This window comes from Megascapheus bottae, chromosome 25 (assembly GCF_031878675.1).
Source record: "Megascapheus bottae isolate mThoBot1 chromosome 25, mThoBot2.hap1, whole genome shotgun sequence".
Taxonomy (NCBI): Eukaryota; Metazoa; Chordata; class Mammalia; order Rodentia; family Geomyidae; genus Megascapheus; species Megascapheus bottae.
In genome coordinates, this window is record NC_143533.1 from 22693289 (window position 1) to 22709663 (window position 16375).

The following is a 16375-nucleotide window of genomic DNA, read 5'->3' on the forward strand; positions in this document are numbered from 1 at the left end:
GGGCGGGGCGAGAGACGAGCCAATCAGAGGCGAGGCCACGCCCCGCGCCGGAGCCGACGTCGGCGCCGGGGGTTCCGGCGCCAGCGGGAGTCCAGCTGGACGTAGGCCCCGCCCCCCGGAACCGCGGCGGCCACCGGTCTTAAAGGGGCCACGCCACCGTGGCTGGAGAGAGAGAAAGAGAGAGAGAGAGAGAGAGAGAGAGAGAGAGAGAGAGAGACCGCAATTAAAAGGGCAACTCCGGGCGTGCCGGCTCGGAGGAGCCGTGTGCGCGCGCGCGCGCCGGCGGCGCGCTTGGCCTCCGCGGTGCTCCCTCGGCGTGGCCGCACGGGGGCGCCGGGGAGTCGGCCGCGAGGCCGCGTGCCGATTGGCCGCTCGACGGACGGGACGGACGGACGGACCGGACGGTCGGCCGCCTGGGACGCGACCCCGCGTTGGGGCGGCGGGCGCGGCCCCCTGCGGTCCCCACCAGCCTCCCTTCGGGGCTGGGCTGCGGTAACCGCCGTCGACCGCAGGACTTGGAGTCGGAGGAGCTCAGCGCCCACGGGGGTCCCCGCGCGTCGGTGAGGTTGGGGGGTGGGGGGAGCTCGAGGTCGTCCTGGACGTGGTGAAGGAATGGATGCAAGAAGGCATCCGATCCGGATGGGGTGGGAGGGGCCCTGCCCGTCGGGCCCAGCGCAGGCCGGAGGGAGCCAGGGAGGGAGGAGGAATGTGTGCAGTGGATCCACGCGGATTGGCCTGGCCCTGTGTCTGGGGGGCGGGGGCCTTGAACTTGGCCTCTCCCACCCACTTGGCAGCCACAGCTTCCTTCCCCCGCTGGCTTTTTCTGCTGGCTAGGTGGAGGCCAGGCTCGTGGATCTTCCTGCCCTCAGGTCTGGGATGACACGTCTGAGCCCCCAGCACTGGGCTTGACCTTGACTCTTCCCCATGTGCCATGACGGAGCCAGTTTAAAGCCCTGGCTCCCTGGGTCACTCACCTCCCGCGAATCCTCACCCCAGTGGAAGCGGTGCTCAGACAGCGCGGGGGCCCTGAGTTAAAGCTCTAGGGTCACAACCGCAAGCCAGGTTACTCCGTTTAGTGATGAAAGGAAAAGGAAAACTCAGGTCCTCTCAGTTTCCCGTAAATCAGTACTTGCAAGGCCCTTTTCTCACTAGTTTTCTAAAAAGATGAACAAAATCTGAATTACTCAGTCATATTCTTTTTTTTTTTTAATTTTATTTTTTGCCAGTCCTGGGGCTTGACCTCAGGGCCTGAGCGCTGTCCTTGGGCTTTCCTCAAGGTTAGTGCTTTACCACTTGAGCCACAGCACCCCTTCTGGCTTTTCCTATGTATGTGGTACCAAGGAATCAAACCCTGATCTTCGTGCATGCAAAGCAAGGACTCTACCACTAGGCCACACTCCCAGCCTTCGTTCATTTTCTTATCCATCACAAATACAGGGCACTGTAATTGGACGTTTTTTGCTCAAGGCTAGTGCTCTGCCACTTCTGGCTTTTTCTGAGTGGTACGGAGGAATTGAACCCAGGGCTTCATGAGTGCTAGGCAAGCACTCTATCGCTGTTTTATTGTTAATCATGAATCTCATTCGTTTTCAAGAGTTTGAATGCCTCAAGAAGATCATTTGCAGACTGTGCTTGGAACCCAAGACCATGGATCCCAGCAGCGACTCCCATTTCCTCAACCAGATCTTGTGGAGAAGAGTGAAACTTACCTTGGTGTCTGGCGTCTTCGAGGGTGTGCTCCAGCATGTGGATCCTAACAGGATCGTTGTCCTGAAGAAAGGTTTTGTTATATTTATCGTAGTCTTTAAGAAATGATTAGTGCTCGTGGCTCACGCTTGTAATCATAGCTACTCAAGAGGCTGTGATCTGAGGATTGCTGTTCAAAGCCAGCCTAGGCATGAAAGTCTGTGAGACTCTTATGGCCAACCAAACTACCAGTTGTGGCTCAAATGGAAAAGAACTAGCCTTGTGCTCAAGAGCTCAGGGACAATACCCAGACCCAGAGTTTAAGCCCTACAACTGACCAAAAAGAAAAAAAAAAGAAAAGAAAAGAAGAGAAATTATTCACTTGGAACCAGCAGGCCATATATAATAAGAGGGCCCTTCCATCCTCAAAAATAAATAAATAAATAAATAAAAAGTCTCAGGGTCAAGAGCATGTTCTAGTGGTAGAATACCTGTCTAGCATGCAAGAAGCCCTGGGTTCGATTCCTCAGAACCACATACACAGAAAAAGCCAAAAATGATGCTGTGGCTCAAGTGATAGAGTGCTAACCTTGAGAAAGCCCAAGGACACTGCTCAGCCCCTGAGAAAAAAAGAAATCTAGCCAGGCACCTGTACTCCTAGCTGTTCCAGAGGCTGAGGTGTGAGGATTGCAGTTCAAAGCCAACCTAGGCATGAAAGTCTGTGAGACTCTTATCTCTACTTAACCACTAGAAAACCAGAAGTGGCCTTGTGGCTCCAGGAGTAGGGGGGGTAGCCTTGAACTGAAGAGCTCAGAGTTCCAGAGTTCCAGGCCCAGAGTTCAAACCCCAGGACCAATAACAACAACAACAAAAAAGCAAGCAAACAAGCAAGCAAGCAAGCAAGAAAGATCTAAAAAGAACAAAGATAGGTATAAAAGCCAGACAGGGTGGTACTCTGGTACATCAGCAGACTGAGGCCTGTATTATGATTCTCAACTGCTTTTCACTAATATAATGCAAAACCTTGAGCTAGTTATCAAATTTTCTGGAATGAGTGGATATAATGTCAGTCCCTTAGGACTGACATTTAATTAAAAAAAAAAAAAGTGGGATTTGAACTTGGGGCTAAAGAGTTGTCCCCAAGCTGATTTTTCATTCAAGGCTGGTTGGTGCCTTACTCCTTGGTCCATAGCTCTCTTTCCAGCCTCTTAGTGGCTAATTGGAGATAAAATGTTCCTGCACAGGCTGGCTTCATGATGAAATTCCCTGCTCTCAGCCTCCTCTAGCTAGGATTGCAGTGTGATCTGCCAGTGCCTGGCTTATCCCTGAACTTGATATGAACTATTAACAGCTTTAGAAGTAATTATCTTTCTTAATTATTTTCTGGAGTTATGTAGAAGGGATGTCAAAAGCAATATAATAAATAATCCTTAGGCTCAAGGTCTTCGAATATTCTTGGGAGAACTTTAATTCAGTGTACTGTTGGTGTTCTCTTGGTTTTTTCTCTTAGAAGGACCGTACTAAGATTTACTTGGGCTTGATTATCTTTGCTTCCAAATTGAAGCTTTGTGATTTTGTTATTGACTCTTCATTTCTTGAGGAAAATAATGAGGGTCTGTGTCGGATGGTTCCATGATGGTACTGGGCTTTGAACTCAGGGCCTTGCACTTGCTGGGAAGGCCCTTTTCCTACTCCAGCCACTTTGTACCTGTGATTCTCTACTTGTGCTTTTCCATGTTATGGAGAATGACATATATATTGCTTCTCCTCGTTCCACTCCACCAACCCATACACCTGGGCTAACCGGCACATGCCACTAAGAGTAGTGGAGATAGCCGGGAGTTTGGCCTAGTGGTAGAGTGCTTGCCTAGTATGCACGAAGACCCGGGTTCGATTCCTCAGTACCATATATGTAGCAAAAAGCCAGAAGTGGTGCTGTGGCTCAAGTGGTAGAGCCCTAGCCTTGAGAAAACCCAGGGACAGTGCTCAGGCCCTGAGCCCAAGCCCAGGACTGGAAAAAAAAAAAAAAAAGAGTAGTGAAAAATGTGATACTTCGATCTATACCTCGCAAGTAGCTAGAATTATAGACTTGAGCCATTTCCCCCCCAACAATATTGAGATTAACTAAATAAAACTCAGGTTTCAGGTATTCAAGAGTCCTCATGTTTTCCTAAAGTTTTAGAGAAATACTACTTTTATAATAAAAAAATAACCAAGTGAATTGCTTTTGTAACAGTGAAGAATGTGGAGAGTGGCCGGAGCACCCCAGGAGTGAAGCTGTTTTTTGGGCATGAGATCATGAATGGTGAGAGTCTCTGTTCCCTAAGTGCCCCGGCATTGGGAGTGGAAGAGTTCAGTGCCTCTCGCCAATATTTGAAACGAACAAGATGTTGTTTTGCTTTTGGTGTTTGAGGACTGCTTTTTCTCTTACTGTCTCAGCAGACCCTTCTGTATGAACGGAAGAATCTTAGGGAACTCGAGTCATTGTGATTTCCAGCGGGAGGGGCCAGGGTACTCAACACTAGGATCCAGTCAATAAGCAAAGTCAGGAAAGTAAAAAGAGACAGGTGCATTTATTTGATAAGCTAGCCTGGAGCTGGTAGCTCATGCCTATAATCCTAGCTATTCAGGATCGTAGTTTAGAAGCCAGCCTGGTCAGGAAAGTCTGTGAGACACTTATCTCCAATAACCTGCCCCCTCCCCCCAAAAAAAGCTCAAAGTAGAGCTTTGGTTCAAGTGGTAGAGCACTAGCCTTGAGCATGGAAGCTCAAGGACAGTGCCCAGGCCCTGAGGTCAAGCTCCAGGATTCACACACTCCCACAAACAACATCACAGATTCACCATCCATTCCCTATCCCTTTTCCTGAAAAGTTAGGACCAACTGTCTCAGAATCCTGAATTATTCTGGATTTTTTAGAAAACAGAACCACCATTTCTATTGCCTAACACCCAAATCTGTGAGCAATTGAAGAGAAAACCTTCCAACAGTCTATAGTGTGCAGAAAGGTGTAGTAGGATTGAGAAGAAGTGTCTGGAGCTAGTGCAGGTGATCACTAAGGCACTTGGAAGGAATAAAAAGGGTGTGTGGGACAGACAGAAAGATTTCCTAATTCTGCTAAGTACCAAGAAGCCAGGGATATCGTGTAAGGCATCTGTAGAATTTTAGACAGTCTGGTTGTGTGCTCTGCTCACTGCTGGCTGGGGAGGCCTTCTGTGGAGCACCATTCTTCCCCCGTGGCTTGCAGCTCATAGTCAAGCTAGATTTAAGGGGCTGAGGTGATTGATGTCTTTTTCAGTGGAACTACTGGATGAAGCGGAGCAAGGCGCCGTGGGGGAAAAGGCATCATCCGTTAGGTATGATGGCATCATTTTCTATGTACTAGGGTTTTCCAGGTGTGCACGGGAGGTTAGGCTTAACTCCGAACCACTTAGAAACTTGATGCATAAAATGAACTGGGGAAGGGGGGCCAGGAGTTTGGTCTAGTGGTAGAGTGCTTGTCTCACATGCACAAAGACCCAGGTTCGATTCCGAGGTACCACATACATAAAAAAGCCAGAAGTGGTGCTGTGGCTCAAGTGGTAGAGCTCTAGCCTTGAGGAAAGCCCAGGGACCATGCTCAGGCCCTGAGTTCAAGCCCCAGGACTTGAACTGGCCGAAAAACAATGACCTAGGGAAATAAAAATGAGAAGGAAAATATGGGTGCCTTCTTCTAGCACGCTCAAGTAGAGGCTGGAAGCAGGGGATGAATGAACCCCTATTTACCAAGGAACCACAGTCCTTGTTGCAGAATGGGGGACAAAACTATGTATAGCCAATAACCAATAGCAAATTCACTTCATGGTGGTTATTTTGGTTTGTTTATATATATGTATATATTTTTTTTGGTAAGGGTAGTCTACACACCGAGAGAGACAGGGTGGAGAAAATGAAAGATGAAGACCTAAATGTATGTGAACCCGTGTCACCTCCACCAGAAGTATCAACCACCTCTCTGCTCAGTGACCTCAAATACAGTCCATCAGGTGAGCCCTGGCGCAGAAAACTCGAGCTTGTTTATTTTTTGCTCACAGGGCTTGAACTCAACTCCCGGGCATAGTCCCTGAGCTCTTCTTGCTCAAGGCTAGCACTCTACCACTTTGAACCACAGCTCCACCTTCTGGTGGTTCATCAGAAGTAAGAGTCTCATGACCTTTCCTGCCTGGGCTGGCTTTGAACCCCAGTCCTCAGATCTCAGCCACCTGAGTGGCTAGGATTATTGGCGTGAGCAATTCTAGGCTCTTTACTGGAGCTCAGAACTCTTCGCAGTTGGCCAAGAGAGACAGAGCTGTGCTTTGCTTCCAGGCCCTCAGTGAAGATAAGCATCTCATTTCAGTTGCTTATTGATATGTAAGGGCATGCTTTGTGCCAGGAGAGACAGATGATAAGTAAGATAAGTGGTGCCACGCTGAGCAGGAAGGTTAGTATGTGGATAAGGTGGTTCTGCAACTCCAGATTGGCAGACAGTCCTAGATGAGGCTTTTTCTTTTCGGCCTTGTATTTTTTTATGGGTGCATATTTACTGTACAAAGGAGTTTCATTGTGATATTGCATTCATGCATGCGTGATGTAGGTGGATCAAATCCATCCTCTATTATTTTCTATCCCTCCTAGAGTGTGTGTGTGTGTGTGTGTGTGTGTGTGTGTGTCCGTGTGCTGGTCCTAGGGTTTGAGGTTAGGACTCAGGCACTGTCCCTGAGCTGCTTTTGCTCAAGGTTAATACTCTACCACTTGAGTCACAGCACCACTTCGGCTTTTTCTGTGCATGTAAGGTACTGAGGAATCGAACCCAGGACTTCATGCATGCTAGGCAAGCACTCTACCGCGAGACCACAATCCCACTGGTGCTCCGTGTGTCTTAAGCCAAAATTCTACTTCCAGCTTTTCTCTGACTAGTTAGCGATAAGGACCTCTAAGGGCTTTCATCCCCACACCAGCGTCAAGCCACAGTCCTCAGCTCTCGGCCTCCTAAATAGCTAGGGTTGCAGGCGTAGCAACTGGCGCCTGGCTCCTCCCTTTCTAAACAGTTTTTCAGGAGTGTCATCATTCTACTTTTTTTTTTTTTTGTCCTGTGGCTTGAAACTCAGGGCCCACACACTGTCCTTGGGCTTTCTCAAGGCCAATACTCTACCACTTGAGCCACAGTACCACTTCCAGCTTTTTCTATGTATGTGGTAGCAAGGACTTGAACCCAGGTCTTTATGCATGCTAGGCAAGCAGTCTACCACTAGGCCAAACTCCCAGCCTCATTCTTATTTTTAAGTTTAGATTCTCCACATGAGAGAAAGCACACATTACTTGTTTTCCTCAGTCTAACTTAATTTGCTTCTCAGAATCTCCAGTTCCACTGATTTTTTTTTTGGGGGGGGGGAATAGCATAACATCATTCTTTAAGGCTAAGTAACAGGGCTGTGGATATGCTTAGCAATAGAGTGCTTGCCTAGCATGCATGAAGCCCTGAGTTCAGCTCTTCAGCATTACATAAACAGAAAAAGCCATGACCGAGAGTTTGGCCTAGTGGTTAAAGTGCTTGTCTAGCATGCATGAAGACCCGGGTTCGAATCCTCGGTGCCACATATAGAAAAGAAGCCAGAAGTGGTGCTGAGGCTCAAGTAGTAGAGCTCTAACCTTGAGAAAGTCCAAGGACAGTGCTCAGGCCCTGAGCTCAAGCCCAGGACTGGCAAAAAAAAAAAGAAATGAAAAAAAGAAAAAGCCAGAAGTGGTGCTTTGGCTCAAGTAGTAAAAAGTAAAGCTTTTGGCAAAAAGCAGCTCAGGGACAGTGCTCAGGTTTCAAGTTCAAGCCCTAGGACTGGCATTAAAAAAAGGCTAAAAATCATACACACACACGCACACACATTTTCTGTGTCTGTGTGAACGCTAGTCCTAGGGCTTGATCTCAGGCTTGAGAACGGTCCTTGAGCTTTTTGCTTAAGGCCAACACTCTGTCACCTCATCCACAGCTCCATTTCCAGATTTTCTTGGTGGTTAATTTGAGATGAGTCTGGTGGGGGTGGGGGAGAGAAAGTGGGAGAAAAGCATGGGAAAGACTATCAATGTCCAAGAAGTATCCACTACTTGACAAATGTAACTGTAACCCTTCTATACATCACCTGACAATAAAATATATACATATATATATATATATATTTTTTTTTTTTTTTTTTGCCAGTCCTGGGCTTGAGCTCAGGGCCTGAGCACTGTCCTTGGACTTTCTCAAGGCTAGAGCTCTACCACTTGAGCCTCAGCACCACTTCCGGCTTTTTTCTATGTATGTGGTACCGAGGAATTGAACCCGGGTCTTCATGCATGCTAGGCAAGCACTTTAACCACTAGGCCAAACTCCCGGCCCGACAATAAAATATTTTTTCCCAGTCCTGGGGCTTGATTTCAGGGCCTGAGCACTGTCCTTGGACTTTCTCAAGGCTAGCACTCTACCACTTGAGCCACAGCACCACTTCCAGCTTTTTCAATGAATGTGGCACCTAGGAATTGAACCCAGGGCTTCATGCATGCGAGACAAGTGCTCTGCCACTAGGCCAGGCTCCCGGCCTATTGATTGTTTTAATGATGGGCATCTGATTGAAATGGAATGGAATCTCTGTATTGTTTGATTCTTGATTCCTTTATAATAAAGAATATTGAACATTTCTTTTTTTTTTTTTTTTTTTTTTTTTTTTTGCCAGTCCTGGGCTTGAGCTCAGGGCCTGAGCACTGTCCTTGGGTTTTCTCAAGGCTAGAGCTCTACCCCTTGTGCCTCAGCACCACTTCCGGCTTTTTTCTATGTATGTGGTACCAAGGAATTGAACCCGGGTCTTCATGCATGTTAGGCAAGCACTTTAACCACTAGGCCAAACTCCCGGCCCCAATATTGAACATTTCTTTATGTATTTATTGGTCATTTGTCCTTTTTCTAAGAGCTGTCTATTTCATTCATTTTCCATTTATTAATTGTATTGTTTATTCTTTTACTATTTAATTTTTGGAAGTAGGTTTTGCCCATATGAAGTTTTAATTCAGGGCCTTATGCTTGCTAGCTTTTGCATAACAAATATTTGCCAAATGGTCATTGTTTGTTGTCATTTCTTGCCTTTGTTTTCTAAACAGTTGAGTTCCTATTCAGAAAGTCAATACCTAGTTGTTTCTGAGGACTCAAACCAATAGTCCTAACTGCTTGAGAGGCAGAGATCAGGGAATTAAAGCTTAAGGCTAACACAAGTTAAAAAAAAATAGTTCATAAGCTGGTGTCTCATGAGCTGGGCGCTGGTGGCTCACGCCTGTAATCCCAGCTACTCAGGAGGCTAAGATCTGAGGATCATGGTTCAGAGCCAGCCTGGGCACAAAAGCACCTGAGACTCTTACGTCCAGTTTCCCTTTAGAAAATGGAAAGTGGGGCTTGGCTCAAGGGTAGGGCACTAGCCTTGAGCTGAGGAGCTCAAGGATACTGCCCAGGCTGAGTTCAAGCTCCATGACCTACAATAAACAAACAAACAAAAGTTCATGAGCTGGTGCAGGTGGCTTATGCCTGTAATCCCAGCGACTCAGGAGGATGAGATCTGATGATTAATATTTCAGTGCCAACTGGAGCAAGAAAGTCTGATGGCAATTATTAGTATGCACTGCATGAAAGACTGACCCGGATGATAATGGGTTTGACCACTCTTAGTAGTAGAAACATTGTCTGTTAAGGATGGAAGTGAAATTAATGCCTTCTTTCTCTCGTAGAGGAAGAGGAAGTGACATACACAGTCATTGATCAGTTCCAACAGAAGTTCGGTGCTGCAGTAAGTTTTGCTCTCTGCCCTTCCCAGGACTGGCTCCGTGTAGCTATCCTGTCTGTGTGTCCTTGATTTCTCCTTAGTTCTGTGGTGGAGTTCTTATTAACTTGATGGAATGGATATATGCCAATCTGTTGTAAAACGTGGAGTAAAATAATAATTGCGACAAAATTCTAGCCCTTAAAAGCTTATATTCTGTGTGCGTGTGTGTGTGTGTGTGTGTGTGTGTGTGTGTGTGTGTGTGTGCATGCGCTTGTACGTGCATGCATGTATTTATATGTGTGCATGTGTGTGTTTGTCTGCTGGTACTGTGCCTTGAACTCAGGGCCTGGGTACTATACCTTAGCTTTTTCACTCAAGGCCACCACTCTGCCACTTGAGCCACCCCTCCACTTACCTCTTTCCCCCCCACCCCCGGTGGTGGTTGATTGAAATTAAGAGCTTCACAGTTTCACAGTCTTTCCTGCGTAGACTGGCAGCAATCCTTGGCACTCACATCTGAGCCTCTTCATTAAGGAGGAGCCAAGAGGCAGGAGCCATCCGTGCCTAGCAAAAGCTGGAAATAATTGCTGTGAAGAAAGACAAAGCACGGTTAGGAATGCACAGTGACCAGGAAGCACTGTTTTATATGGGACAGACTGAGACAACTTCTCTAGAGAGATGACTTTGGAATAGGAACTTGGAGAATGTAAGGAGGTGAGCTTGGTGAAGGGTTTTCCAAATGTGGAATTAGGAAGTACCAAAGGCATGAGGCCAAAGCATTCCTCATAGAACCAGGAGGTGGATGAGACAAGTCCACTGAAATAAGAAGTAATAGGAAAGGAAGAGGCTGGGAGGCAGTTACTTAAATCATCTTCTTTTTGTCACCCTGCACTGGTGTGGAATGGTTATTCTGGTACTCAGTAGCCATTGCTCTCTCAGGCTTCCTGAAAGTCTCCTTACCCACTTCTCTTCTTCCTTAGTAATTATTATAAGTATTTCCAATCCTATCTGACAGAAATGAAAAACCAGTTTCAGAGAAAAGATGGAAATTATCTTTTGTTTATATTGGTTGTGGGGCTTGAACTCAAGGCCTGAGGGCTAGCCCTGAACTTTTCTGCTCAAGGCTAGTGCTTTACTATTTTGTATCACAGCTCCACTTTTTGCTGGTGGTTAATTGGAGATATGAACCTCATGGATGATCCTACCTGATCTGGCTTTGAACCAAGATTCGCAGATTTGAGCCTCCTAGCTAGGATTATAGGTGTGAGCTGCCAGCATCCAGATAGAAAGAAACCTTTTAGCCATCTCACCCAACCCCTCTTCAGTGGCTGCTTTCTCTGTTTAGATTTGCCTGTTCAGGACATTGTATATGAATGGATTTTGGCGATTTTCTTTGACCAGCTTTGTTTGCTTAGCATAATATTTTCAAAATTCATCCACCTTGTAGGAAGTTTCAGTATTTTTACTAATTCTGTTTTGTACTCATCAGATTGGTATACTTAAGGCAATGGTCCACTTTGTTTGCAGTTGCCACTGGTGATGTCACGATGCCACTGTGTTCCCTGCAGCCATTAGCTTCTTCCTTCTCTTTCCAGATGCTTCACATCAAAAAGCAGAGTGTCCTGAGCGTGGCGGCAGAAGGAACTAATGTGTGTCGCCACGGAAAGCTTTGTTGGCTTCAGGTAAGTGATTTTTTTTTCAAAATTTTCCATTTTGAGTAATTGTATATTTACCAGTTGTGTTTTGTTTTGTTTTTGTGCCTGTCCTGGGGCTTGAACTCAGGGCCTGGGCACTGACACTGAGCTGCTTCATTCAAGGCTAGCTCTTTACCGCTTGAGCCACAGCTCCACTTCTAATTTGTTGATAGTTAATTGGAGATAAGACTTTCCTGCCCAGACTGACTTTTCACTTCAATCCCTCAGATCTTAGCCTCCCACCCAGCTCATTTGATTCTTGTTGTTGTTGTTGTTATTGTTAGCCATGGGGCTTAAACTCAAGGCTTGGGCACTGTCCTTGGGCTTTCTCAAGGCTAGTGCTCTACCACTTGAGCCACAGCACCACTTCTGGCTTTTCCTATGTATGTAGTACTAAGGAATGGAACCCGGGGCTCCTTGCATGCTAGGCAGGCACTCTGCCACTAGGCCACACTCCCAGCCCCAGTCTTTTCTGTTTGTGATGATGACTTCCTTACGTATGCATGATTGATTAAACCATCTATGATCAGTTCAACCTTCAGCCCTTCCAGATTAACTAAACGTTGCATTGTATTTCACAATACTGCAATTAGAATGCCATGGGTGAACAAACGTGGTTTAAGTTGAAGCTGTTGGCAGTGAAAATCAAATTCATTTGCTTGTCCTTTTCTTTCCCTGAAAACCGCAGTGACTTTGTCTTCATTGTGGACGTGATGGGTATTAAACCCAGGCTCATACATGTAGATCATTGGGCCACACAAAGCTCATTATGTCTTTTTTTTTTTTTAAACTTAGGATCAGTTTAAACTTGTGTTTCCCTAGGAGTCACTGAATATCTCTTGTCTGATCAACTGTGAAGGTGTTAAATGTTTTTGTCCCACATCTTGTACTCTTGATCCTCAGATCTCTTCCAGTTATTAAGCCTGTGATATTGTCTGTCGTAGGTGGCCACAAATAGTCGAGTATACTTATTTGACATTTTCCTTTTGGGAAGTCGCGCTTTCAACAATGGACTTCAGATGATACTAGAAGACAAAAGAATTTTAAAGGTGAGAATGGAGCAGATTCTCGGGTAGTAAGGTTAGTAGCCAGGCTCTAATTCTCTGTCTCATCTCCTGGCTCCTTAGGTTATCCATGACTGCCGTTGGCTTTCTGACTGCCTCTCTCATCAGTATGGAATCATGCTGAATAACGTCTTTGATACACAGGTACGTGAAAGAGAAGGCTCGATTTGAACCAGTGTGTATAAGTCCTAGTAGAAAATAATCTTTGTCCAATAAATAATGTGTGTGTTTGGGTTGGTGTCACATTCTGATATGTTTGTATGCTGTGTAAAAGGGTTTGGTGAACTAAAAAAAAAAAAAACACTGACAAAATGCCTTAAAATTATAGCACTCTACCACTTGAACCACAGCACCACTTGCGGTTTTTCTGTGTACATGATACCAAAGAATCAAACCCAGGGCTTCCTGTATGCTAGACAGGCAGTCAGTCTGCCAGTAGGCCACATTCCCAGCCCTTATTGCCTAAAATAATTTTGACCCATGAGACCATGTTGTATGTATGTATATTCATTAACTGGTTAGTTTGTCTTTTTCTCATACCACAGGTAGCAGATGTCCTTCAGTTTTCCATGGAAACGGGTGGCTTTCTTCCCAACTGCATCAGCACTTTACAGGAGAGTTTAGTCAGACACCTTAAAGTTGCCCCTAAACATCTCTCCTTTCTCGAAGAAAGACACAGGCTCCTGGTGAGTGTTAGAGGGTTTCCTGCTTGAAGACAATTTCTTTCCAGTGTTTTCTGAGCAGGACTAGTGATGGGTCCTTTGTAAGCACACATAAGCCTTGCCAAAATAGTCCTTGTGTCAGTGTGTGTGTGTGTGTGTGTATTTATGCGAGTGTACATGCTTGAACACATATGTTTAACCTTTCAACACATAGGAACAACCTTTCACCATTTATTTTCTCTAAAGTTTATTTACTATCATTTAAAAAAAAATGTTTCTAGGAAAATCCAGAAGTGTGGTTCACACGGCCTCTTCCACACGCTTTACTGAAAATTCTGGCCCTGGAGGCGACCTACCTTCTCCCCCTCCGCTTGGTACTTCTGGATGAGATGATGTCAGACCTAACCACCCTGGTGGATAGGTACCTGAACACCTACCGGGAAGGGTCTGCAGACCAGCTTGCAGGCACAGAGGTAAGGCATCGCTGTGGGGGTGTCGTCAGGACCCCTTTCCTGCCACTAGGGGGAGCTGTGTGAACACATTTGAATCCAATGCCCTAGCTTTTTATTGGAAGTAATTGTAAGGCCGCTATTCAGAAATTTAGTTGGCATAAACCTATTTTCCTTTTCTTAGCCCACGTGTATGGAGCTGCCAGAGGAACTATTACAACTAAAGGACTTCCAGAAGCAGCGCAGAGAGCGAGCCGAAAAAGAATACAGAGTAAATGCACAAGGGCTCCTAATAAGGACAGAGCTCCATCCAAAGAAATCAGCAACAGAGAAAGGAGGGAAGGAGGAAAACATCCAAGGCCTCTTAGTTTGTAAAAATTCTAGGGTAGAAAAAGCTCCAAGTTTTATATCTCGTGATTTTCAAAAGCATGTGAAGTTGTTGAAAGAATCCAAACAAGCAACAACAAAGTCTCAGTATGTACTTCCCACAAAAGAAGAAGCCAGCGAGGACTCAGGTGATACAGCCATTAGCCCCGAGGCCAGAGCACCGGAGAATCACAGTGGCACTCAGGAAGACGACTTGATAATCCCCAAGAATGCATTTCACACAAGTTGTTCTTTGAAAGAAGAGATTGAACAGCTTTTAATGGTGGAAAATAAGGAGGATTTCACATGCACAAAACAAGACTTTTTAGTGTCTCCTCTTCCGCAGGAAACCAGAGTGTCACAGAGTGGCCCCATCCAGCCTCTCCAAAGAGCCGAGGCTTCCCCACTCCCTCCCTGTCCAGCCTTAGAGAAGACAGATTTGTGGATGAATCCATCTCTAAATGTGCCTTAGATAAGTGCAACAGCACAGATCCCTGAGTTCAAACCCCAGTAATGTATACACACACACACACGCACACAGACACTTTTTAGGAATCTGCCTTAGGACATGCAGTTTATTTTGAGGCCATACAGGTGCTTGGCTCATTTTCTCTACTCTTTTAGGCCTTCTTCAGTGCGTAAGTTTTCTCATGTTATACCTTTGTCATATCTTGGTCACAAGCTTCCAGGAAAATGACATCCTCTTGTTCACATATCCTGATATTTGGTCTAAGATGGGAATGGATAAATAAGAGGTAAAATTTTCAATTACGCCCCTGTGCAGAAATGTTCACAGTGGCCAGTGTAAATTGGTTCTCATAATTTAGGTTTAAATGACTTGAGGAAAGGAAAACTATCAATTTGGTGAGGTTTTCTTTTCTTCTTGGTGCCAGTCCTAGGGCTTGAACTCAGGACCTGGGTACGGCTCATGAGCTTTTGTGCCCAAGGCTTACACTCTGTCACTTGAGCCACAACCTCACTTTTGGGCTTTTAGTGGTGAATTGGAGATAAGAGTCTCAAAGACTTTGCTACCCAGGCTGGCTCTGAAGCGTGATCCTCAGACCTTGGCCTCCTGAGTAGCCAGGATTACAGGTATAAGCCACTGACACCTGTCTTGGTGAAGTTTCTTAACCAGTTTTAGACTGGTTAGGAAGGTTCTGTAAAAATTTTAGTCATTAGTTTAAAAACTCGCCGTCGGAAAGTCAGATATAGTGGCATATCTGTAACCCAGGACATGAGAGGCTGAGTCTGAGGCAGAAGATAGCAAATTTAAGGCCAGCCTGGCTACAAAGCAAAACCCTATCTCAAAAACAACAAACCAAAAGAATGATAAAAGATGTCTGAGAACTTCACCTATACTTTTTTCCTTCTTAAAATATTAACTTTGTGCTTGAATTTTAAATGTTTATTCTGTTCATCAAAATTGTACTTTCAATTTTTCTCTCATTTTCTTTCAGATAGTTTTGTCCATTTTCCTAACAGAGCAGTGACTCTGGACTTCTTTTAAGTATGGCTGTTGTAAGCTAGAAGGTTCACTTTATTCTGTTTGCCTGAGGTAGATGTGTTTTCTAAGACATTTATATTGAGCTTTTTTTTTTCATTGAGGATTTGCACACTTATCACATTCTTTGGTAAACAGTAACCAATAAACCTGTTTTGGCATTGGGTTATCTCTCACTCCCCTTAATTGGATCATAGTAGGAAGATGCTGGAATGTATCTGGATTTCAAGATCAGAATCTAAATTAGAAATCTGTATTTTGAAGGGGCAACGTTATCAGTACACTCTTCTAATCACAGCTCTTGGGAGGCAGAGGCATAAGGATCAAGAGTTTGAGGTTCAAGCCCCATGACCAAAAAAAAAAAAAAAAAAACCCAAAAAAGTCCTGCCTCTGTTACAGGACTAAATTACTCTTACTCTTCCAGGAAACTTAGGGATAGCATAAGACAGGCAACATACTTGTCTGCACAGCTGATTTTGGATGCTACTAAAAAGCTGCTGTGCCTTCCTGAGCCTGAGAACACACCTAGGCTGAGTGTATCTGAGAGTAGAGGTACCATGGCAGGCGGCCCTCTCACCTGGTCCTTCGTTGTGCTTGTTGGTTCATCTTGTGAACACGTCTTCAGGTTGAGCCAAGAATGTGGTTGGTTTACTTCCACTCCAGAAAGTAATTCCTATCAATGTCCTGAAATTTAGACTTTCTTTTTATTGTCATTCCAGGGGCTTGAACTCGGGGGTCTCGGTGCTGTCCCTGAGCTTTTTTCCCCTCTCAAGGCTGTCACCTTACCACTTGGGCCACAACTCCACTTCCAGAATTTTTTAGTAATTGGTTGGAAATAAGTCTCACACCTTTCCTGTCCATGTTCCTCAGATCTCAGCCTCCTAAGTTGCTATGATTACAGGCATGAGCCACCAGCATCTGGTCCTCACATTTGAAGTTGTTTCCTACATTAACGTACATATGTACAAATATGTATATTTACATATGTGATACAAAATAAAACAATAGATCATATTTTTGAAGAACTCTGTGTATAATTTTGTGACTGAGGCACAACAGAAAATGAGGCATAGAGAGTAGGAGCCTAGAATTTAAGAGACAAACACAGTGAATGGAGCTTGAGCCAGAGCTCCATTTTTGGCTTTCTGGTGGTTCACTG

General features: G+C 45.3%; 1 protein-coding gene across 2 annotated transcripts; it reads left to right on the plus strand.

Moving 5' to 3' along the window:
• The first annotated feature begins 291 nt into the window (after nt 1-291).
• Exd1 (exonuclease 3'-5' domain containing 1) lies at nt 292-16208 on the plus strand. 2 transcript variants are annotated; one of them, XM_090318584.1, is made up of 12 exons: nt 292-560; nt 1595-1780; nt 3923-3991; nt 4983-5040; nt 5582-5709; nt 9446-9504; nt 11076-11162; nt 12119-12223; nt 12302-12382; nt 12784-12924; nt 13182-13373; nt 13534-16208. In XM_090318584.1, the coding sequence occupies exons 2-12, from the start codon at nt 1648-1650 to the stop codon at nt 14185-14187; spliced, it is 1707 nt and encodes a 568-aa protein (XP_090174710.1). In that variant the 5' UTR covers nt 292-560; nt 1595-1647; the 3' UTR covers nt 14188-16208. The 2 variants fall into 2 exon arrangements, with proteins under 2 accessions (XP_090174710.1, XP_090174711.1); XM_090318585.1 differs by lacking the exons at nt 292-560; nt 1595-1780; nt 3923-3991 and having other exon boundaries at nt 4984-5040; nt 5577-5709.
• Nucleotides 16209-16375: the final 167 nt, after the last annotated feature.

Excerpts from the sequence above, each read along its gene's own strand:
- Exd1 (XM_090318584.1), top strand. The coding sequence starts at position 1,648 with ATGGATCCCAGCAGCGACTCCCATTTCCTCAACCAGATCTTGTGGAGA. Across the intron at positions 11,163-12,118 it reads GAAAGCTTTGTTGGCTTCAG|GTGGCCACAAATAGTCGAGT; the intron begins GTAAGTGATTTT and ends TGTCTGTCGTAG. Across the intron at positions 12,925-13,181 it reads AAGAAAGACACAGGCTCCTG|GAAAATCCAGAAGTGTGGTT; the intron begins GTGAGTGTTAGA and ends AAATGTTTCTAG.